This window comes from Carcharodon carcharias, chromosome 18, assembly GCF_017639515.1.
Source record: "Carcharodon carcharias isolate sCarCar2 chromosome 18, sCarCar2.pri, whole genome shotgun sequence".
NCBI lineage: Eukaryota > Metazoa > Chordata > Chondrichthyes > Lamniformes > Lamnidae > Carcharodon > Carcharodon carcharias.
This window is the reverse complement of record NC_054484.1, coordinates 50,723,404-50,747,695: the sequence shown is the minus strand read 5'-3', so window position 1 is coordinate 50,747,695 and position 24,292 is coordinate 50,723,404. Positions and strand designations below refer to the sequence as shown.

The following is a 24,292-nucleotide window of genomic DNA, read 5'->3' as shown; positions in this document are numbered from 1 at the left end:
AGCAGGCATGCAGCCAGCTCCAGTGCATGCCCGCCGAACTGAAGATCTGAATAACGCACAGTGACTTCGGGACTTACACCTGACGTCACTGTGCATCATTTTATGTGTCGGTATGCGGGACCCAGCCCCACACACCAACCAGAAGATTCAGGCCATAAAATTCTTAGAGGGTTTAACAGAGTGGATGCTGATAGGCTGTCTTCTCTGGTCAGAGAATCTAGAACTAAGATAAGCATTTTAGAACTGAAACGAGGAGAAATTTCTTCACTCAGAATGTTACGAATCTTTAGAATTCTCGACCCAGAGTACTACCGATGCTCAATCCAGTATATTCAAGACTGAGATCAATAGGTTTTTGGGCAGTAGGGGAGCCACGGATACGGGGATGTGTCAAGAAAGTGGAGTTGATAGGGAAATTGGGCCATGATCTTATTGAATGGCGGAGCATGCTCAAGGAGCTGTCTAGCCCATTCCTGCTCCTTATGTTCAGTATTCACATCCTGATATGTCATGACATAATTTCAGGATCATTTAAATATGAATAACATAATAACACTATGAATAATGCAACACCAAAATGAGAGATAAAAACTGAAAATACTGGAATTAACTTAGCAGAACTGTGGAGAGAGAAACAGAGTTAACGTTTCAGCTCTGTGACCTTTCCTCAGAACCAAAATGAGATAGCTGAGATCTAACAGTCTAACATCGGGTGAAGGAGGAGAAAAGACATTGCTGGAAGACAGCAAGTGTCACATGGCATTAATGAACCAGTACTACATAACCTTTCCCCAATTGCTGACTACTCTATGCCAGATCTAGAACTTTGTACAATCTCCCTAAAGGTTTTTTGAAAAAAATTTAAGATGTTAAAATTTTATAACTGTAATATATCAATATAGTATATGATAACAATTATTTACCATTGTTATGATCAAACAAAGCACAAAATAATATATATCAATATTTCTGGAAAATATTCCAGACTTGATAATAATCTGCTTAAGAAGCAGACACTATTCATATAATAAGATATTACTGCAATAACATTTTCTAGGGCTATTACCACTTCAGATCCAACAGCATTGTTTTCCATCACAGTCACCCAGTTAATTGCTTCAGGGCTGTTGTTGTACAAAATAACTTGATGCTGCTTTGAGGTTCCATAATAGGTACCACCAAACTGAATACATTCAAGCTTCTGGCCAGAAAAATCAAGAAGTTCCAGAAATGGCTCAACTATATTTGCTTTAATTTTCAGAGTAGCGTCTTCAGCATCTTCCAACTTCACCCTGGCAGGAGAGAGGACAAATGGAAAGGAAAAACAGTACAGTTAGAGTGAAAAATTCATCTTTTTTAATGGCCAACACTCTCTCCTACATTTCCCCTGACATCCAACTCTCCCCGCCAAAAACAGAAATGTCAGGCGAAATAATTTGGCCTGCTGGAGCTACTACAAAAGTCTGTGAATGGCCAGCAATTCAAAAATGTTCAAGCTTTCAAGTTTAGAATTTTGTTCTAAAATATTGCATTGCATATAAATTAATGTCCGCATAATTTGCTCAGACAATAAGTGACATTTTCTCAATAACTTTGTGGCCATTCAAAAAGCCACCTCCTATTTGAAGCCAAATTTTAATTACTAGTCTCGGTATTATTGTTGATGCTGTTAGTGAAGTAATTCACCATGCTACAAAAAATGTATCTTATTTATCAGTGCAAATGTGAAGGTATGCACCACCAGGTGAAAATGTAATCCAAAATTTGGATAACATTTTCAAATCACTGTGCTGTAAAGAATTGAAAGAAGTAGCAAGGAGTTTTTGAACTTTGGGGCTGATTTTAACCATGTTTGCTCAGCAGAAACGGTTGATAAAGTAGCTAAGATCAACCGTAGAGCTCTTCCTCCAGTGTCTCACACTGCACATTCTCCTCTGAGTAGACAAGAGAAGTGCCAGAAACTTGGTGGATCATTGTCTAAATATGCAACTGGAGCTCTGATGGCATCTTTGGGGCAAGATTGCTATTTTAACATTTTGGTCCCTGATAACGACCTTCTACCATTCAACTTTGTGCTCCTCACTGTGGGCCAGCTGCTGCTTCCTACTAATTTCAGGCAGGGGGCTATAGAAACGTAACCTAGGGGGTAAAATCTCCTGGCCTTCATAAGACCATAAGACGTAGGAGCAGAAGTAGGCCATTCGGCCCATCGAATCTGCTTAGCCATTCAATGAGATCATGGCTGGAGGGGAAGACAAAGTGTATGGCCAGGATTTTACGGTCGTCAGGCGGGCTCAGTGGGAGCGAGCAGGAGCAGCTGCAAATCGGACTACCACCCGCAATGGGGCTGCGTCCGCCATCTCGCATTGGCTGGCCAATTAAAGGCCAGCCAGCATGAATCGCACACTGCAGTGCTCAGTGCTACCTGTGTGGGGTGTTGGGGGGTGGGGAGTGGGTGCGGGGAGGAGGGCGAGCATGGAAACTCATGCATGCCCCCTGGGTGTGCGCAGTAAAATCTCCCTGAGGCACAGAACTGCCTCAGGGATCTGAAGCTTTTTGAACATAAAAGGTAAAGAATTTGAAAATGTTAATAACATGTCCCCTCATGTGACTCTGTCACATGAGCAGGGACATGTTACAAATTAGTTTGAAAAAATTTATAATTTTTAAATCACTGAACAAAAAAAATCCAAAGGCCACTTGACCTTTTCACCTGCTCCCCAGCCGTAATGTTGGACGGGCAGCGAAAAATTTCATTTAATTAGAACTTCAATGGCCTTAATAGGCCTGTTAGTTGTCGGTGGGCGTGCTGCCAACTCCCACAAATGCCCGCCAACCCAAATACGTGCGAGTGCACAATGACATCAGGATGCTCGACCGACATCATTGCGCGTCATTTTACGCTCATTCGGGTCAGGCACATGCCTGCCCAATGAGTGTGATATTTTGCCCTATGTATCTGTGTTTGGTGAGTGTGTGCAAGTGTTTGTGCGTGAGGAAATAAGTGTGTTTGTGCATGTGTATGTATGAAAGCGCGTGTGTGTTGACTGTGCATGTGAGTGAGCGTGTGTGGGAATATTTGTGTTAGTGTGTTTGTGTGAGATGGACTATGTGTGAGATTGAGTGTGTGTGATTGTGTGTCATGTTGCTGAGGTAAGGACAGTTTGCTGACCCATCTCCACCAGATTCCTGCACAGAGTCAAAATCAGGGCAGCAGTGCTCAGCCAAAATAAAATAGGTATATGGGATATATTTACCCACGTATTTTAAGAACACAGCTCTAAATTGTAAATAACGATGGCACTTTCCACTCCCGCCAGCAGCAGGAGCATGACAGGTGGGGACATTGTATTTGATGTGAATGGAAAAGTCAGTTTCCCGTTGGCGGAAAATTAGTTTGGAATTTTGTACTCCCAACTTTGAAGGTGGGTTAAAGGCGGGTCAAGTTTCCTGCTGAGCTACATGAGGAACAATTTGTGTATTCATTTACATCTCATGAATATTCATTAAAAGACCAACTCACCAGAATTACATCCCCCTCCAAATTAATTGCCCCGGCAGCAGATAATTAAAACGCCTTCTCCCAACTGTATATAAGTGAGACACACCTGGCAAGTTTCACTTCACCCATGACTTGGCGGCCTGTAAACGTTGCTTTCGCCTTCCTTTCACATTTGTAACTGTTAAATATCGGATGTTTGTAGCACAAGCTGTGTCAAGGCTGGGCACGGGAGGCACAACCAGAGGCAAGACTGGGGGTGGGTTGGGAAGGGTGAAAGACGAGGAGATGAGAAGGAGGCAGGGCTGGGGGAGGGGAAGATGAGAAGGGAGGGGTAAGATGGAGACAGGACGGCAGGGAGCAGAACATGAGGGGAGGTGAGAGATGGAGACAGGATGGGGAGGAGCACGAGAGGGGAAGGGTGAAATGGAGACAGTCCAGGGGCACGGTGTGGGGGGCAGGGGGGGCACATGAGAGAGGAGGGCGAAATGGAGACAGGATGATGGGGGGGGGTGCTCAAGGAACAGAGTGGAAGAGTGAAAGACTGTCTGGGGCAAGGGTTAAATGACTGTCCAGGGAATGATAAAAGACTGTCCGGGGCAAAAGTTAGAAGACTGTTCAGGGAAGGTTCAGAGACAGTCCAGGGGCTGAGGCCACTCTGTTGGGGGCAAATTTCAGAGACTGTCCTGGGGCTGTACGGGCCATATTAGAGAGCTCTGCATGGCATGCATGTCTTGGTTGGGGGAAGGCCTCACTGAGCAGTGAAAGTCATGCACAGAATGGTGTGCAGAGCGCAATCAGTCAACTAACGCATTTGGTCCTGGAGGTTCGAATCGTGGCATTGGGAGACAGAAGACACTGTAACATTCAGGGGAGGCATCTGGATCCTCTAAGTCAATAGCTGAAAAGTCACTGAGGGATATTGGATGATCTCATGGAGTCGGGGAGAGGGTCCTGAAAAGGAAGTGTGCATGTGACCTCGAGAAAGGAAGGGGTCAAATCAACAAAGGACATGGGGAGATCAGCATTGAAAGGTTCAAGGGAGAGGACAGGGGTGTCCACATGGACAATGATGGAGTCACGTGTAACAGGGGGAGGCTGGATAGTTACAGGATGAATGGGAATTAGGAGTCAGTGAGTATGCAGGAGAATAGGTGGAACTTAATTTGGTGGTAGGGGGTGGTTGGAAGCTGGCCCTATTTACAAAAGTGATGAGCACCATGTTCAGAACCACCGATGAAACAAGCTTGGAAAAATGATATGGGAGGGGTCTCAGGTCGTGGGAGGAGTTCAACACAACAGTTTTAGGCCAAATGAATGGCTGCCCTATTAACTTCTTGCTCAAACCATGGAGAACGTGGCTCAGCTGAACTTGAGGGTCTAATGCACAATGAATGAGCTTGGCTCTTTTTCTAATGGTGCGCATTCAGGTGAGAATCCATTAAGTTTTGGTGCTGCAGTGCAGCTGGTCTTAATGGGCACTTGATCCTCGCAGAGATATGTGAAAAGGGAAGGAGGATCAAACAATCAAGGGCCACAGCTGCTGCATAGAGACTAAATGGACGCTACAAGCCTCAATGTTAATAGTGTACTGGTCATGGCCCACAAGGCATCATGCTTATAGTCATGACATAAGTACAAGGATTGGGTATCGATAGTTATTGTCTAGACTACTGAAGGAGCACTGACAATAGCCCGAATGAGGGTTATAGCACCTCGGTCTATTCAGCCTAATGAAGACGCTCGTTGTGAATGTGCAGTCATGTCTGAGGAGGATGGTCAGCCACCTTTCAACCTCTAAGGTGTAATCAGCCTACAAGGGATGGCCTGGGGATGCCATGTACAGACCGAGGGTAGGCCAGTAGCTGGAGACTGGATTCCTCTCTTGGAGATGGAGGGAAACTATTCAAGGGGAACTCCCATTGATTGCTCAATGGTATCTGTTCAAAGATACAAGGAGGAATGGAGAATGCAGGCTGCCATGTTGATAGCTCCGATGTTGATAGCTCTGATTAGAATTGGAAAAAGGGCCCGTCACCGATTGGCACATCTCTGGGAAGGCCTGTGCCCTGAGGAGCAAGAGCCAGTGGGGCCCCAGGAAGTCCTAAATGCTCCCGAGGAGGGGAAAAATGCACAAAGATATTTGGCGCGACCATGGGGCTATGGAAGACACAGCTCATACATGGAGATGGACGCGGCAGATGTCAGCCTCATAGCTACAAGATTCCAGGAGGCATAAGGTGAGGACTAATTTTCACATCAAACTTCTCTCAGCCTTCAATGCAAAGGATGCAACAACACTTTCATTCTCAGTGTGACCATCTCAGGAAAGGTCAGAAATCTCACAATGGTCACAGAAGCAGCATTAGTCACTATCAGACCCAATGATGGGGTCATGCTTGGAAGGCATAGTAGCCTTGGCAACATGTGGTCACTGTGGAATATGGTTAGGACTCCTTTAGCACATGCCCTTCAGCAACTCAACATAGTACAGTCCTTTCAGCCATGGTTTCAACAGGTCAGTGGGCATCACACCTTTCAAATGGTTGAAAAACCAATACACACGTGGATGCACTTATGCCTGTGTGACACCAGCTTAGTAAGGCAGCTCGAACTCAAAAGACATTCTTCAATGGTTTGTGCTTGGATGTCTCATGAGGAAGCAGTGTCCGGAGAGCTCCATTCGCCCATTACCAGCTCTCATCAACACATAATGCAAAGGCCATCTTCCTGCTGACCCACCAATAGCACTTCGCACACCAGGACATAGTGACCTGAAACTCCATTATGCACCCAAAGCTGTGAGGTTTGTTAGCATTGTCCTCACAGACAGTGCCTCACCAAGACAATGGTTTGATTAGTTACAAACACTCAGGACCGTACAATTCATCAGAAGCCTGACAAGTTTATATCCTGGAAGACCTTTGCATTAGGGAGTAATGTAGCCCAGTCCATATTGACACAGCAATGACAACACATTGCCTTCATAAACCCTGGTGAGGACTTAGGAAATGTGCAAAAGCATCGCTTTCAGAACATGGCAGTCCTTGACATGCTCAAGTTCACAAAGGCCAATCATTTCTATATACCCTAAGTCAATGAGTGCATTGTCATGCAATGACTTCCATATTGAGTTGTGTGCTATGCTTTAATACAAGGAGCAAGTAAAGCACTGGGAAGCAGCCATCCAGGAGCACTGTAAGATCCTCACATATAAGGAGACAGCTTCATCAAGATGAGCACAAACCTCTGACATCACACACTCATTCCCCTTTTGCAAACATTTATAATTTGCCCGATTGATCCTTATTTCTCTAGTTCAGGTCATGCATGGTGAGAATGCAAACTAAGCATGGAATGATGTTCGGCCTTAAACACAGGGGTGAGAACAAGCTGCAGCGAGGCATAGAAGCCTATGGTGTTTGATACTACTATTTGCAAATATTCATAAACATCATTGCTAAGTACACATTGGAGAAACGGTTGTGACGTTAGTTGCAACAAGTAAATGTGCCAGCCACAAACAGAGAGCAGAGCAAGAGTAGCAGGATACGCACTAACCTCGTTGAGCAATTCTCCTGCATCCAGATACTGATGAAGAGTCATACGGACTCAAAACATCAACTGTATTCCTCTCCGCAGATGCTGTCAGACCTGCTGAGTTTTTCCAGGTATTTTTGTTTTTGTTCCAGATAATGTCTGCCTGAGATTTAAGGCTGACAGCTGTACTGGCCAGTCATCATTATCACATATGATGTGCCTTTGCTTATGTTGCCGATGTGGAAATAAAGGCTGCTCACTGTGGTGAGATTATGTGAAAATTAATGCAACTGAAGAGCCAAGTGGAGGTTCACTGGGGAGAGGAACATGTTTGCCCCTTGAATGAACATGGGAGATTGAATCACATTGAATATCCATTGAATCCATGAGACTTGGAGAAGGATTAAAACAAAACAGATGTAGAGAAGTGAAAAGTCTATACACTGAGTGAACACCTATGCCACCAGTGTGCATTCAAAAATTCTTAATTTTTCTTACCTGACCACTACATCTAGGTAACATCCACAACAGTGGTGGAGGGAACTGCTGATTGCTATGCCCTGCTGTCTGAGATGACTTCAGCAGGCATCCACTGGTGTCCCAAGGCCATGAGGGCCCTGGCCTGCTAAGTGTCTCCTGCTCTGAGGCAGGTGGACCCCCCTTGGCCCGACCTGCTGGAGTTGATGGGGTCACTGCAGAAGGGATTTGGAGTGCAGGGCACCCTTGGAGTGTCCAGGGTGGATGCCTCTGGGGTGCCTGGCTGCTCCTCCTCCTTCATTTGGGTACCAATAGCCCCTCCCTGCCTCCTTGAGGAGAAGGGGCACCTGGAAGGAGGACAATATGTCCCATCCTCCTCTCACCTAGCCACTGCTGGAACACACCCATGGCTAAGGCGATGGTGTGCAGGTCCAATCGCAAATCCAGCAGAAACTGCAGGACCTGTGTCTCCAAGGCAGCTGCCAAACTTCCCACGGAGACTTCAAAGCACTCACACACCGGAGCCATGACATCACACAAAACACGGACTCTTCCACCTTCGTTCCAGTCTGGTGATAGCCTCTGACAGCTCTGCTTGATGTCCCCCTGCCTGTCTCTGCATTTCCAACATTTCTCTTAGGGCCAATTCCTGAGGTTAATCATCGGACTCAGTCTCAGCAGAGACCTGGTCCCCAGAGTCCTCCGAGTGTCAGAGACCTCGGCTGTCACTTCCTCCACCTGCTGTTGACCCATGTCTGTGAGGTGATCACCAGATTGTGAACCCAAGCCTACTCTAGAACTAGATCCCACCGAGGTGTGTGTATCTGCACGGGTGGAGGGTGCAGGTGAACGCAGTGAAGGATCTTCATCTGAGGGCAGGTCTACTTCCTCCTCAGAGATGGTCTGGGTCTGGGGGCTGGGGCTGGTTCTTCTTGGCGAGGTTGTCTTGCCCCTTTTCTTGCTGGTACCTGGTATAGGGAGAAGAGAGAATTAGTGTAAAAGCTAAAAGCAAAATACTTCGGTCTTGGAAATCTGAAACAAAAACAAAAATTGCTGGAAATTCTCAGCAGGTCTGACAGCATCTGTGGAGAGGAAGACAGAGTTAACGTTTCGAGTCTGTATGACTCTTCATCAGAACTAAAGAGAAAGAGAAATGTGGTGAAATATAAGCTGTCTAAGGTGGGTTGGACAGGTAGAGCTGGAAAGAAGGCCAGTGATAGTTGGAGGCAAAGGAGAGATTGCCAAAAATGTCATAAACAAAAGGTTAAAGGGGTGTTGACGGTGGTGATATTAGCTAAAGGATGTGCTAATGGGGACATTAAGGGTGGAAAGCAGGATGACCAAGTGGCAGATGGTCCTAGTGGGGGTGGGGTGGGGGGGATTGGAATAGGCTAAAAGATGGAGATAAACTAAAGGATGGAAATTAATCTTAAAAATAATAATCAAAATAGGTGGGAAAAGAAAAATATGTATAAAAAAATATAATAATTATTAGAAAAAAGGGGATAAAATAGGGGTGAAGATGGAGGAGAGAGTTCATGAGCTGAAGTTGTTGAACTCAATGTTAAGTCCAGAAGGCTGTAAAGTGCCTAATTGGAAGATGAGGTGTTGTTCCTCCAGTTTGCGTTGAGCTTCACTGGAACATTGCAGCAGGCCAAGGATGGACGTGTGGGCATGAGAGCAGGGTGATTATTGAAATGGCAGGTGACAGGAAGGTCTGGGTCACGCTTGCGGACAGACTGAAGGTGTTCCTCAAAGCGGTCACCCAGTCTGCATTTGGTCTCTCCAATGTAGAGGAGACGGCATTGGGAGCAGCGAATGCAGACTAAATTGAGGGAAGTGCAAGTGAAATGCTGCTACACTTGAAAGGAGTGTTTGGGCCCTTGGACGGTGAGAAGAGGGGAAGTAAAGGGGCAGGTGTTGCACCTTCTGCGGCTGCATGGGAAGGTGCCATGGGAGGGGTTTGAGGTGTAGGGGGTGATGGAGGAGTAGACCAGGGTGTCCCGGAGGGAAAGGTCCCTATGGAATGCTGCTGGGGGGATGAAGGGAAGATGTGTTTGGTGGTGGCATCATGCTGGAGTTGGCGGAAACGGCGGAGGATGATCCTTTGAATGTGGAGGCTGGTGGGGTGATAAGTGAGGACAAGGGGGGCCCTATCATGGTTCTGGGAGGGAGAGGAAGGTGTGAGGGCAGATGTGCGGGAGATTGGTCGGACACAGTTGAGTGCCCTGTCAACCACCGTGGGTGGAAAACGTCAGTTAAGGAAGAAGGAAGACGTGTCAGAAGAGTTGTTTTGGTAAGTGGCATCATCGGAACAGATGCGACGGAGGCGAAGGAACTGAGAGAATGGGAGGCCTTACAGGAAGCAGGGTATGAGGATCTGTAGTCAAGGTAGTTGTGGGAGTCGGTGGGCTTGTAATGAATATTGGTGGATAGTCTATCACCAGAAATTGAGACAGAGAGGTCAAGGAAGGGAAGGGAAGTGTCAGTGATGGACCATGTGAAAGTGATGGAGGGGTGGAAATTGGAAGCAAAATTAATAAATTTCTCCAGATCCAGACGAGAGCATGAAGCGGCACCAAAGCAGTCATCGATGTACCGGAGAAAGAGTTGTGGGAGGGGGCCTGAATAGGACTGGAACAAGGAATGTTCCACATACCCATAAAGAGACAGGCATAACTGGGGCCCATGCGGGTACCCATGGCCACACCTTTTATTTAAAGGAAGTGAGACAAGTTTAAGGAGAAATTGTTCAGTGAGAGAACGGAGGAGAGTAGTGGTGGATGGGGATTGTTTTGGCCTTTGTTCAAGGAAGAAGCGGAGCCCCCTCAAACCATGGAGGTGTAGAGGGATTGGACACCCATAGTCAAGAAGAGGCGGTTGGGGCCAGGGAATTGGAAATTGTTGTTACGATGTAGGGCATCAGAGGAATCGTGGATGTAGGTGGGAAGAGACTGGACAAGGGGAGAGAGAAGGGAGTCAAGATAACAAGAAATGAGTTCCATGGGGCAGGAACAGGTTAACACGCTCGGTCTACTGGGGCAGTCCTGTTTGTTGATCTTGGGTAGGACGTAGAAGCGGGCCATCCAAGGTTGGGAAACTATGAAGTAGGAAGCTGTGGAGGGAAGATCTCCAGAGGAGATGAGGCCAGTGACAGTCCTGGAAACAATGGCTTGATGTTCAGTGTTGGAGTCATGGTCCAGGGGGAGATAGGAGGAAGTGTCTGTGAGTTGGCGCTCAGCCTCTGAGAGATAGAGGTCTTCACTGATCGACTAGGCAAGCTCATACATTAAAGATCATTCACAGTCATTGTCTGCATGATGTCAATGAATACTGGATGCACCCTCACTGGCTTGTTGGCTGATTTTGCCTTCTGCAGAGGAACAATCCCTATCTTCACCAGCCAGCTCTGCAGCCTGTTCCTCAAGCAGTGAGAGGCTCCTCAACTCCTGGGCTCCACCATTGGTCTTGGCTCTATCCATTTTGTTATGGGGAATCTTGTCCTCCATAAAGACAGATGAGTTGACTGTGAGCACATGGATGAAAGAGCAGTTCAGAAGCATGCCTACCTGGTGTGTCTGCTGAGCTCTCCCCAGTAAGGGATTAAGACGCCATTTGTGCAGGAACTTCCACAAGATGGTGAGCTTAAAGTGGCTGGCAGGCTTTCTGTGCTGATGTTCCATCTGCTGGTAGTGTGTGACACTCCTGTGGGCTTTAACCCTTAGATTGCCAGGTGCGCTTATGAAAGTGAGAGTTTGGAGTGAGTAGAAATTTCACTTACCCTGGCAGAGCAGAACAGATCATTCATCCTTTTGCGACACTGCAGGGCAGGGCAGCCCTTTCTCGCTTGCCATAGGCACTAACCTCCCCAGCAACCTCCTCCCAGGCCAGCGTGGTCAGATGGGAGGTCCTCCTGCTCCCACACCAAAGAAAGAGGGCCTCCTGCATTTCCTGGATGGCCTGGAGAATCCCCAGGGAGCCTTTGCTCAACTGTGGCACAGTTTGGTTCTCTTCAGTGCCATTGATTTCACGTGCAACCTCAAACCTAGCCTGCAGTGAGTATGACAGGGGGGGCAGTTAAATATGGAGCCAGGACCTTCAACCACATAAGGTAATAGCAGAATGGGCGAATCCCTGCCTGCCCCGCCATAAGATTCGTCATGCTCCTCGCGGATGCATAATTAATGAGTTGAAATGCAGAAGATTGTGCATATTCAGTCGTCCCGCCACCCAGTGGGAATCATGCTGACTTTCCTGCCTGCCACTGGACTTAGTGTCCAGAATGGAAAATTTTGCCCTAAGGTTTCCTTAATCACGCATTGGACAAATTTGCAAGCACCCATTCCTGGGTGCCCGACTGCCCTTTGCAGTGTACTTACACGTGGCTAGCACAATGGCCCACATGAAATGGATGTTTTCGGGCACTCGAATTGCGGAAGTTGTTGGGGATTGGGTAGCTCAGGAAGGCACCAGAGGCAGAGGAGGGAGGCATGGAAGAGAACAATTGGTGGCTGAGGTGGAGAAGTAAGATCAGGGGTCAGGATCAGTCCTGAAGATCAGAAATCTCGGGATCAGAAGTAGCGATGATCCGGATGGTAATTGTGTAAATACTTACTTTGATTTCTAAGGTTGGTTTTTCCTGACCATTGGCACCAGCTACCTCAGGGCAGATCATTTTTCTGAGGGGTCCTGAATGAAGCATTTGGCTCCTTATTTGCATATACTAAAAATAGTGTTACACAAGTTTTAATGTACATTTTAAATTAATTGTGCCTTTAGAAGCTAGTGACATAAGAATGTTCTTCTTTTTCCGATCTTTTTCTATTCTGCAAATAAGTCCATTCGAAATAATGCATTAGAGAGACGTTCAGAAGAATTATAATCATAGCTCAAGAACAAATGTTTAAATGCACATCACCAACTTCGATTATATAGACTTACAGGACTGTTGTATCAAGGACCATAGGGCGGACTGTACACAATTCAATTTTGACTAATTGCTGTGTGTCAGGCAAAACAATGTCACTCTTGGGTGTAATGATCATAAAAGGCAGATTGCCTTTATCCACAATAAGAAACTGGCCTACAGGAGGAAAGAAAAATGCGTGAGTTTCTCGTAACTTTCTGCATCAAATTCATAGAATAGTTTAATTATCTGTTCCAGGAAATGCTGCTAATTTTCAAAGTGGAATTTAATCATGTTTTGAGAAAGTGAAGTTGAGGGCTCAAAGAAGGATTAGGATTTATTATTTCTGGAGAAACTGATGTGAAAAGCTCAGGGCCTGTGATAGAGGATACCATCATGTTTGAAAACAGTAAGAAAAAAATAAGGAATGCTAAGCTTGTGTTTCAAAAATCTGAAAGTAGGAGGAGGAAAGCACAACTGAAGAGGTAGTGAGTTTAACAGTTTTAAGATATTGAGAAAGAATCAGAGTCAGAGCCTGTGATGCATTTTGATTTCAACACAATTGAAATGTAGGGAGGGAAAAGAACATGTGAGATGGCATTTTTGGAGGTTGTAAGAAGGGGAAATGCAAAGGAGCACTGACCATAGTGGTATCAATAAAATACTGTGAAGAAAGACAAAAGATTTCCACAGAGAAAGATTGCTGATTCGTTGATTTAAGCATCAACTATTAGATCCCATATTTTATTTTATATATCTTGTCCAGGAGTATAAGAGAGGTGATAGGAAAATTTTGCCACAAATGAGTAAGTCTTGGATAAACTTGAGCTTTCTAGAGAAATAATGAGCTGGGAGGTGAACAAAACTTTTTGAATGAAATGGAAGACTGAGACTTTTGGGAACTGCTTTAACAATGAAGATGTGCAAATTCTATTAAGATGAAAGAGGGTAGTGAGGTCAAGAATGCCAATAGATGAACATAAGAACATTAAGGGCAATTATTCATCAAGTCCTCTTCTACTACCCTAATGATCCCAGCATAACTTCCAACTGCATTTGATCAACTTAAGTCTACTGATAATTCAAGGTTGTATTTGCGCTAAAAAAAACTAACAATTTGACATTAGCAATAAAATGAACACAGCAAAATAGGAAAATAAATCTGAAATTATCAGCTAATTTAAATATGAAAATTTAAGTTAAGAGTAGTCTAGAATGTTCTAGAATCTCCTAGCTTGCCTGGAGGACTATTCCAAACATTTATCACCTTTTGAATGAAATGGTTCTTTGTAAATCATGTTTGAAATTTACAATGTACTAAATTAAATTAATGTTATCTTGACCCTGCTAGCCTTTGGTTAAAGTCTGTCCTGAGAAATTTATGTAGAACTATACAGGGAAGATAATTTTGAAGTATATCTGAACCTATATTCGAGAGTGTCATTAATTTATACAAAGGGAGTGCACAATTTTGAAATATCAGCCAGTTTCTAAATCTTCATCAAGAATTTTCAATTCATTGCTTGTTGTTAGCAGTCATTCCTTTACATCCCAATGCCATAAGTGCAATGCAGAGTCCAGATGACTGGTACGTGGCCAGATCACGCTCCTCCCACTTATGCTCTTGTGATACTCCCCTTCTGCTCCAGAATCAGCAAATATAGGGCTGAATCTTCCAAGAAGTGGCAATCATTGTCGAATTGCCACGTCGCTCCTTTTTTTTTACACTAAGTTGGAGCTTCTGGATTTCCAAACCAGACCTCTTCTGAAACGTACCTGTTCTGGGAGTCCTCCTTTGTAGTGCAGGAGCATCAGGGGAAACCACCACCATCACCACCACACCCAACCACCCCCATCTTTTTGTGATACTAGCTGTCGCAGTTTGGTAAGCCTTCATTCACTGACACACTGAAAAGCTTTGGGACATTTAAACAGCATTTCATTGTGAATAGTGAATGAATGTGAGTGAGGTTAGCGGGTAAGTGGACATGGTGGCAGTGTGGAAAGCAGCAGGGTGGTGAGATCAGTTCAGTTTGGGTTGGGGGGAGTTGGAGGGTCAGGGGGACAAGTTGGAGGGTTGGGGGTATCGGCGGGTCGAAGGAAGACTCGGAGGGTCAGGGGGAGAGTAGGAGGGTTGGGGTTGGTCAGATGGTTGAGGGAGTCAGAGGGTTGTGGAGGACTCGGAGGTTCAGAGGTGGAAGACAGCAGGAGGGACAGAGTTGGAGGGTCAGGGGAGAAGTCAGAGGATAAAAGTGGGAGCTTGAGGGTCAGGGATGTCGGAAGATTGGGGGGGTTGACTCAGAGGAATGGGGGAGGTCTGGTGGGGTGGGGGGAGTCGGACAGTCATGCAAATTTGTAGGGTCTGGGGCTGGAGTGGGGGAGGAGCCACTTGAATAGTTAACCAGGAGTTAAACATGGTTTGTTTTCTGTCTAATACTTCCTGGATAACTATCCAGGTAATGGAGTCAGAACTCTCCGAAGTCTCCGACTCTAACTCAAGAGTTGGAGACTTTTTCAGAGGGTTCCAGAAGCAGTTGAAACTTTCTTGGCAATTCCCACAGGGTCCTTGCATTAGGACTTCAGAGGGATCCTGTAGTGCATCCTCTGGGATACATCCAGTCTCCAACACTCCGGAGACCAGAAGATCTGGGCTACAGTGATTTTCCCAGCAATATTGCCCATGGTTGGAATCGGAGCAAGATGCCTATAGGATGAGAAGAAATAGCATAAACTTTTTCATGAGTTCTTGGGGGTTTGAGGGCATTTGCACTTCATTTTATGTATGCCATTTAAAGAAGAAGAAGCAGGCTGGCCATATTGGAAATAAGGAGATTTCCTGACTGGCCCTACAAACGATGAAGTTCTATATTATCAGCATCCCTCTTTTTCCACGATGATGGGTACTTAAATAACCTTAATTGAACTGGGCCCCCTAAGGGAGCAAGCATAATGTAGCAATTAGACTCCAGAGTCTCCTCTTGGGTTATTGCTTCAGAATAAAGAATGCTCCAAAATTAACTGCAGAAGCAGCCTTAAACAACAACCAAATGTTAATGGACATAACACATGAAAAGCCCAAAGAATTCGGGGGAGTCAGTCCGCTGCTATCAAGCAAATCGCCAATTATATTGTTCAATTTCTGACTGTAGCTCATTAATTTCCTGCTTAGTATGTACATTTCTATCAGCTCACAAGCTGTGAGAGACAGACCGAACAGCATTTCCCTGTGTCAACAGCACTGTTTGCTCAGCGTGCTGGCTTAGGTAGTGCAAATAAATGTGCATAAATCATCCTGATTATATTATAAATTTGTGCCCAGATCATGGGTTTAAAATGTGCCAAACATAGGCAAGGATTTATCAGTTAATTGGCATCAAGGTCTCTTTTTGTAACACTACTGTAGCATAAAGAATTTTAAGGTATTTGAGTACACGTGAATCAGTAATAGGACTTTACTCAAATATTGCAGGACTCAAATGATGCAACTGCCACTTGTGGAGGGTTGCAATAGGGTTAAATCAGTCAGATGACAAGCTGCCCAGGCTTTGTATGACTGCATCGATTTAGTTTTATTCCAACGTGTAAACTCCATCAGTCTTATTAAGTAACAACAGTCAGTTGAAGGCAAAAACATTATTCAAGTATAAATGCTTGGTATCTGTAAACAAAATTCAAAAAGACAATTGGAATTCATATGTTCTACATAAGCATTCTAATTTTTTTGAGAGAAACAATTTCAAATTCAAAGAAATCAAAGAAGGTTAAGCTCCGTAGAAAATGTACAAGCATCCATATTGGAAAAACTCACAATTTCACAGCTGCCCTTTAAAGAAAGGCCATTTGTTCCATTACGGATTTGCCTGTCAATTTTTGATCTCAATTAACCTGGGCCAGATCCCATTGAAACTGGCCCTCCTCCAATAACTATTTTTACTTTGGATTGCTCTGTGTCCTTTTCTGTAGCTAACTTAAACCTTATGCTGCTATGATCAGTCTCCTAAATGTTCTACTACTGACACTTAATATCTAAGACATTACCCTCGACCATGTCCACCACCTCAAGCATGATGCCACCACCAAACATCTGCCCCTCCTCGACTTTTAGCATTCCAAAGGGACCACTGCCTCTCCACCACATTGGCCATTCCTCAATCACCCCCAACCCTTCCCCTCCCCACTCTTTCCTATGGCACCTGTCCATGCAAGAGCAGGATACACCTACCCTATTACCTCTTCCCTTCTCACCATCCAAGGCTCCAAGCACTCCTTCCAGGTGAAACAGTGATTTACTACTACTTCTAGCAATTTGCTTTATTTTCTTCTCATGATGTGGCATCCTTGACATTGGGGAAATTAAATACAGACTGGGTGACCACTTTGCAGAACATCTTTGTTCAGTCCAGAAGTGTGTCCCCGAGCTTCGAGTTGCCTGTTATTTTAATTCTCCACTTTGCTCCCATTCTGTGTTTTCTGTCTTTGGCCTGCTGTGGTGTTCCAATGAAACATAACACAAGCTAAAGGAACAGCACCTCGTCTTTGGACTGGGCACTTTACAGCCTTCTGAACTCAACACTGAGTTCAACAATTTTAGATCTTAACCTTTGCTCCCATTTTATTTCATTTTTCTTTCTCATTTTTCTCTTCGTTTCCTTTCCTTGATTTTGGAAGCAGCTATTCTGGATCCAACTATCCACAACTTCCCTAGCCACATATTTTGTTTCTTTATTTGTCAGGGAGGTAGGGAGACCAGGCGGGCCTTGATTCAGAGGACTTTCAGTTAAAAAAAGCAAAGAGTCGGGGTGATGGGAAGGGAAACACCACCTTACTGATCTGTGCTGATGAGGCACTCATGCCACCCTCCACAAGTGTCCCTACCTCTGAAATAAATTTTGCAGCCCATTCTATGTGTGACACGCAACTCCCAGGCCACTCCCCTGACAATTGTATGAAGCAGACTAAGGCCATTGCAGATTATCTCACATTTTAATATTGATGTGTGAGATATACATGCACCATTACACAGATGTCAATGAAAAATTATTCACCCATGAAAACCCCTTCAGCGATCATAGTGACTTAAATTTCCGCTAACGAGTGCTACAGCTTGGTTCTTCCCCCTTGCTGGCAGCTGGATTCAAGGCCCGTTGGCCTTGATGACTTTGGCAGCCGTTCACTGGTTGCTAGGGCCTGTGAAAGCCCTGACAGGGCGGGAGAGTCCAGCACCATGGCTGGGCACTCCTCAGTCATCGCGGTCTCCTTAGATGCAACAGTCACTGGCAGAGGGGCAGAGGAGTTGCTGCAATCACCAGGAGCACCCTGAGAGGAATCCCCAGATGCATGGAGCTTCAGGTCGTCCGCCAACATGAGGTTTGTTTGAACCTCCTTGCTCACCAGAGATGGACAGGACACCAGCAGAGTCACTAGGTGCCTCATCCATCCCTCACATCCCTCCCTGCTGAGGTCACTGCCAGTGTTTGGGTTCGCAGGTCTGAACACAACTTCAGAGACCCCTGATTGAGTTCCCAAAGTTGCTGTTTCATGAGAGTCACCACACTTTCTATGGGGGAACCTCTGCTTTCAGAGCTCTGGGCCAACATAATGCTCACACTCCAGGTGGACTCCAACGCAGAAAGCAAGGCACGCAGACACTCAGACATCTCTGGCAGATCTTCAGGCACATCTCACTGGACATCCAGCACCTGCCATCTAATAGATGACTCCAGGGGCTCATCATCTCCTTCAACCTCAGCATCGTCCTGGTCTCCAACAATCCTTTGGCTGCCATCACCCTGGGGACACTCTGCCTCTGCCAGCTCCTCAGGTGAGTGAGACATACCTTCCTCTGCACTGCTTTATGTTGCAGAGGGAGGATGTGACGTGGGTGCATCTGGCTGCAGATAATCCTTTGACGTCAAGGAAAGATCCTTGGGGTCCTTCTGGGGTCTAGACAATCTTCCATCTGAGGGAGGAAGAAAAAAATGTCAGTCTTGAACAGCATTACGAGCTCAGAGTACATGCAGTCTGGTTGCTTGTCAGAATGGACATCTGGCTGAGCAAAGACTTCTGAATGGAGGAGCAACAGGGATTAGCAGATTTCACATGTCAGTCTTACAATCATTACCCTACATCTCTCATACCCTCCCCAATCTCTTCCCTGTCCACCAGACTCTTACCCTCCTTCAAAATCCCTGCTACACTGCGACCAGTGGACCCAGCTCCACATCCACATGCCATCTTAAGTACTTGCTCCCTCCTCCACCAGACTTAAGATCTTATGAACTGGGCCTAGTGCTGGAAAATGGGATTAGAATAGTTAGGTACTTGTTTGACCGGCGCAGACTCGATGCGCCAAAGGGCCTTTTTCTGTGTTGTAGACCTTTATGACTCTATGCGCATTGTGTCTCCTCTTCTCCTGTAAGAACAAAAGTGCTTTCAGTAGTCAACCCTCTACATTCCAGAACATACCAGCCTCTCCCACCAAAGATGCAGGTTCAGGTGCCCATCACATTGCTGGGCCTCGCTCTTATATACATGCAAGCCTTTCGGTCTAATTACATGCAGTCTTTCAACACACATGGATATGTGCCAATTAAAGCTCAGCATTTAATTCCCATAAGCACCAACAAGTGCTGCCACCCACAAACACATCTCTTCATAATTACAGCTGGCTTCAGTACTCACCCTGGCAGAGTGCAGAAGGTCACTGAACCTCTGCCTGCAGTGGATCCAGATCTTAGGCAATACATCTTGCCGGCTGACCTGACCGGCCACCTCCATCATGCCTTCTTTGCTAAGTGTAGAGGCCTCCTCTTTCCATCTCACGGCACCAATCGTCCCGTCGGGCACGGACTGCCTCCAGCAGAACCTGCAGGCACTCGTCAGAAAAGTGGGGGCAGACTGGCTCCGGGCATTTCCACCCTGCCTAGCGTGGGCTCCAGGTGCGGATGACATTTTGCAGACATAATGAACAGCACAAGAATTGAGAAAAGTTGTCAGACCCCCTTGAAATTCGCAGCAGCACCCTGAGGCTGTTGAATAACGGTTGTCAGCCTTCAGGGAGCTCCATTTAAATCTCCCTCCAGCACCTTTATTCGTGCCTCTGCCTGCCCTCTTCCTGCCCCGCCAGCAGCGCTGAGCCTGCCTAAGTACGCATTTCACGCTGGCCAGCAGTTAAATGGCCAGCCAGCATGAAATTACTGTCAGGACCCAATCACAAGTGGGAGCAATCACATCCGCTTTTAGTCCTGCCAATCGCACTCCCCCGCCAAGCCTAAAATTCAGGCCTGTGTGTAGAAGAGTCTAGCAGAAGACAGCATGGAGACAGCACCCATGCAGGGCTGTACCTTGGAGATGTGTATAATTGAGTTATTAATAAACAAATGTTCAATCGTACAAGCCTTCAGACCTCTCAGTGAGACACCAAACCCTTACAACAGTAGCAAGTGTAATAAAATAATTTTATCTTGGACTACATATTTCACCATTATAATTTTAGACATTATTTGAATTCTTTCAATTTATTATTATTATTCTCATCTATCAATTACACCCAATTTATTTTAAGTTAGTAAACTGATCATGACATTTATTGTGGTAACATTATGGAGGTATGGTTTTAGCAACTTGTAAACGTTCAACTTTCAAATATAGAATGGAAAATACTACAAATACACACAAAATGTATGAGAGTTTTGTTTTTTTCAAGTTACTGTTGAATAATATTTACCTGGGAGAGTTCCATGATTCAGAACATTTACTTCCATGGAAAGAACTTTACTATTGGCTGCCACAGTGCCAAAATCAACTTCTGGATCAATACTAAGATCACAAGCAGAAACAAATCTACACAAGAAAACAAAAAACACAATATGATCGACCCAATTTATTCTAATATAAGCAATTTAATGAATCCGTAAAAGTGGTAAAAATAGCTAAAGAAGGTTATTCTAATCACACCAAGCTACACAAAGTGATATTACTCTGATGCAGATTTAAAACGCCACATCAACACGCAGGCATCTAGATGAAATAGCCTAAAAGTGATGAAGTGCTCCATCTCAAAGAAATTGATGTGACATTAGAAAATAAGAACATAAGAACTAGGAGCAGGAGTAGGCAATTCAGCCCCACGAGCCTGCCCCACCACTTGTTACAATCATGGCTGACTTCCGTCTCAACTCCAATTTCCCGCCCTCTCCCCATAACCTTTCAACTCGTTACTAAATAAAAATCTGACTATGTCCTCCTTAAATTTATTCAGCGTCCCGGCATCCACTGCACTCTGAGGTAGGGAATCCCACAGATTCATCAACCTTTGAGAAAAGTAATTCCTCCTCATCTCTGATTTAAATCTCCCAATCCTTAGCCTAAAACTATGGCCTCTCATTCTAGAATGCCCCAGAAGGGGAAAAATCCACTCCACGTCTACTTTGTCTATCCCCTTTAGCATCTTATATACCTCAATTAGATCTCCTCTCACCTTCTAAACTCTACCGAGTATAAGCCTAAACTGATCAATCTCTCCTCATAAGACAAGCTCCACATCTCTGGATTCAATCTAGTAAACCTCCTCTGAACCGCCTCCAGTGCAACTACATCCTTCCTCAAGTAAGGGGACCAAAACTGTGCACGGTACTCCAGGTGCGGTCTCACCAATGCCTTGTACAGTTGCAACAAAACTTCCCTGTTTTTATACTCTATTCCTTTAGCAATAAATGCCAAAATTCCATTTGCCTTCCTTATTACCTGCTGTACCTGCATACTAGCTTTCAGCGATTCATGCACAAGGACACCCAGATCCCTCTGCACTGAAGCATTCTGAAGTTTCTCTCCACTTAAATAATAAGTCGCCTTATTATTCTTCCGACCAAAATGGATAACCACACACTTATCCACGTTAAACTCCATCTGCCAAATTTTGGCCCATTCACCTAACCTGTCCATTTCCATTTGTAAATTTATTTCTTCATTGCAACTTATTTTCCCACCTTTTTTGGTGTCATCTGCAAATTTATCTATAGTACCTTCTATCCCTGAATCCAAGTCATTAATATAGATTGTAAATAGTTGGGGCCCATGGACCAAACCCCGTGGCACCCCACTGATTACAGCTTGCCATCCAGAAAAAGATCCATTTATCCCAACTCTCTGCTTTCTGTTGGTTAGCCAATCCTCTATCCAAGCTAATATATTACCCCTAACTCTGTGTGATCTTATCTCGTGTATTAATCTTTTGTGCGGCACCTTATCAAAGGCCTTCTGGAAGTCCAGATATACTACATCTACAGGATCCCCATTATCCACTTTGCTTGCCACATCTTCAAAGAACTCTAGCAAATTAGTCAAACCCGATTTACTCTTCATAAAACCGTGCTGACTCTGTTAGATTGCATTTTGACTTTTCAAATGTCCCATTACTACTTCCTTAATAATGGATTCCAACAATTTCCCAACGACAGACGTTAAACTAATTGGTCTACAGTTTCTTACTTTCTGCCTACCCCGCTTTTTGAAAGGCGTTATATTAGCATTTTTCCAATCCACTGGAACCTTTCCAGAATCCAGGGAATTTTGGAATATTATAGCCAATGCATCCACTATCTCCGCTGCAACTTCCTTTAAGACTCTGGGATGTAGGCCATCAGGTCTGGGGACTTGTCACCCTTTAATCCCAATAGTTTGCTCAGTGAAATGTGGAAAAAAACTCTCAATCTTCTACAAGAATACACCCTACAGGCTTGTAACAGCACGGCGCTGCAAAAGATCTCTCAACCACTAAGATTGCTCTGCACCCCTTGTGGAACAAGAAATATGATGGTGTGTGACAACAATGTGCATTCAATAAAGAAAAAAGTAAACATCAACAAAAATTGTTCTGCTCTTTTCAACAATATATATAAAGTATTTAATTTGATCTTGTGAGAAAATATTTTCAGTAAAGTTGGCATGATAATTTTAGTAGGGATCTATTAAATCCTCTCTGCCTCTCTATTCTCTTCCCTCCTCATCTACCCTAAAATAGCCTGATGTGGCTCGATTCCAAATTTTGTTTGATAATGCTCCTGAGAAACACCTTGGGAAGTTTTATTTCCCTATATAAATGCAAGTTGTTGTTGTTGTCATAATAGTCTATTTTAACATCCTGTCTCTACAGTAAATCTGAATAAAACTTTTTTTGCGTGTTCATTGGGATCATAGCTAGAAAATAGCCAATTTTGGTTCAGTGATATCACTGTTGTCTCTAAGTCAAGCTGATTGTAGTTCAAGACCACTCCAGAGATCCCAGCAGCTTTGGGTAATTAGCAACTTTGGTAAGGGCAGAAACTGGCCATAGCAAATTGGCTGCTGGCTAAGCACTCCTCCTGTTCTCCTTTCCATTGTTTCCAAGTCCCTTTCTGAATTGTTAACTGCCAAAGTAATAGCATTCATTGTATACTTCTAATGCATTTAATTGTCAATAAGTGTGTGGCAAATTAAACACTCCTACATTTCCAGGAGAAAGTTAATAAAAATTCCAACATTAGACAAATATAATCTTCTAGACTTCATTTTAATGTGTTGACACTGTTTTAATTTCCAATGGAATGGACACATTTCTGTAGGATATTTTATTGATGACTTCTCTTCTGGACCTCAATTAATAGATAGCACTAAAACTCTTTGATAATTCTATCTTGAGTTATCATGCATTGTTATCTCTACTCAGAGGTATGCTCTTTCTTTGCAAGTGAAATGAATTATTAAATAATACATACGCAAATAGTGGGATCTTAATAAAATTTTCATCTACAGTTATAATGCATTCATCTTTTGCATCTTCTCTTTTATTTGTGGAATATTGTATAATTGCTGAAATCTGTACTCCAGGCGCAATTTTATTTTCATGTTTCTTCACAATGATCCTGAATAACTGTAAAGCGGGAGACAAATGTTATTGTATTGAATTCATGCAACTGAACTTTTCAGCACCCCAAACCATCTCAAACACCTACCCAAACTGCCCTTACCTTAGGAGGCAGGTCAATAGATTGCACCACAGTTGCTGAAGTATATTCAAAAAAAATTGTCTTTACTGTCTATTACCAGCTTCAGAACTTAACCATCTCCTGCAACCCAACATGCAACCTTTGTCTGGAACTGTGATGGCTCTTCCATGGCTGTCATTATTCATCTTCCGCTTCCATCAAACTGTTTTTTGTCCAGCTGCCTCAGGTGAGATTTGCCAGATAAGTGATACCTTGTTTACCAAGACAAACAACTTGTACAACGGATAACTGCTGTACAGCAGGAGAGGGTGACTGAGTTCCTAAGAGTGAGCTCCTAAGATGTGGCTATTCCAGCTCCTTCCATCAATCCAACATCTGTATGTGTAGGAAAAGAATTCTTTCTTTAAATATACAGGTTCTGTGTAGCCATCCACATCATGCAAGGGGATACCAAGCAAACCTGGAAGCTGCCACAAAATATTCATCCTATAAAAGTCCACATTGTTGCTATTATTGAATAACATTTCTAGACAAGTTGGACAGAACTACATCGAAGTTATACACAGAAACAGGCTAATCAAACCAAATAATCTGTGTTGTCATTTACTTTTCACACATTCAAGTAATCCTAGGCACATTTATCTATCATGTCTAGATATCCCTTTATTCCTTTTTTCCCACCTATCCAACCTAATCTTGAATGTTGACATAGTTTCTGCCTCAAAAACTAATCCAGGAAATGAAGTCCACTGCCTCAAAAATCTCGGAGTAAAGAAGCTTCTTTTGCTCTCTGTCTAAATCTCTTACAAAATAATCTTGTATCTATGGCCCCTCTTATAGACCACACAGTTACTGAAAATAGTTTGCTACTGCCTACTTGTCTCA

General features: G+C 44.3%; 1 protein-coding gene across 1 annotated transcript in view; it reads right to left on the bottom strand.

The window, feature by feature from the left end:
* LOC121290452 (cilia- and flagella-associated protein 47-like) overlaps positions 1–24,292 on the bottom strand; it is a 661,534-nt gene that overhangs the window by 633,359 nt on the left and 3,883 nt on the right. Inside the window, 4 exon segments of the mRNA XM_041210889.1 lie at positions 1,067–1,292; positions 12,458–12,599; positions 20,149–20,264; positions 23,177–23,331. Coding sequence (XP_041066823.1) covers positions 1,067–1,292; positions 12,458–12,599; positions 20,149–20,264; positions 23,177–23,331 — 639 coding nt within the window.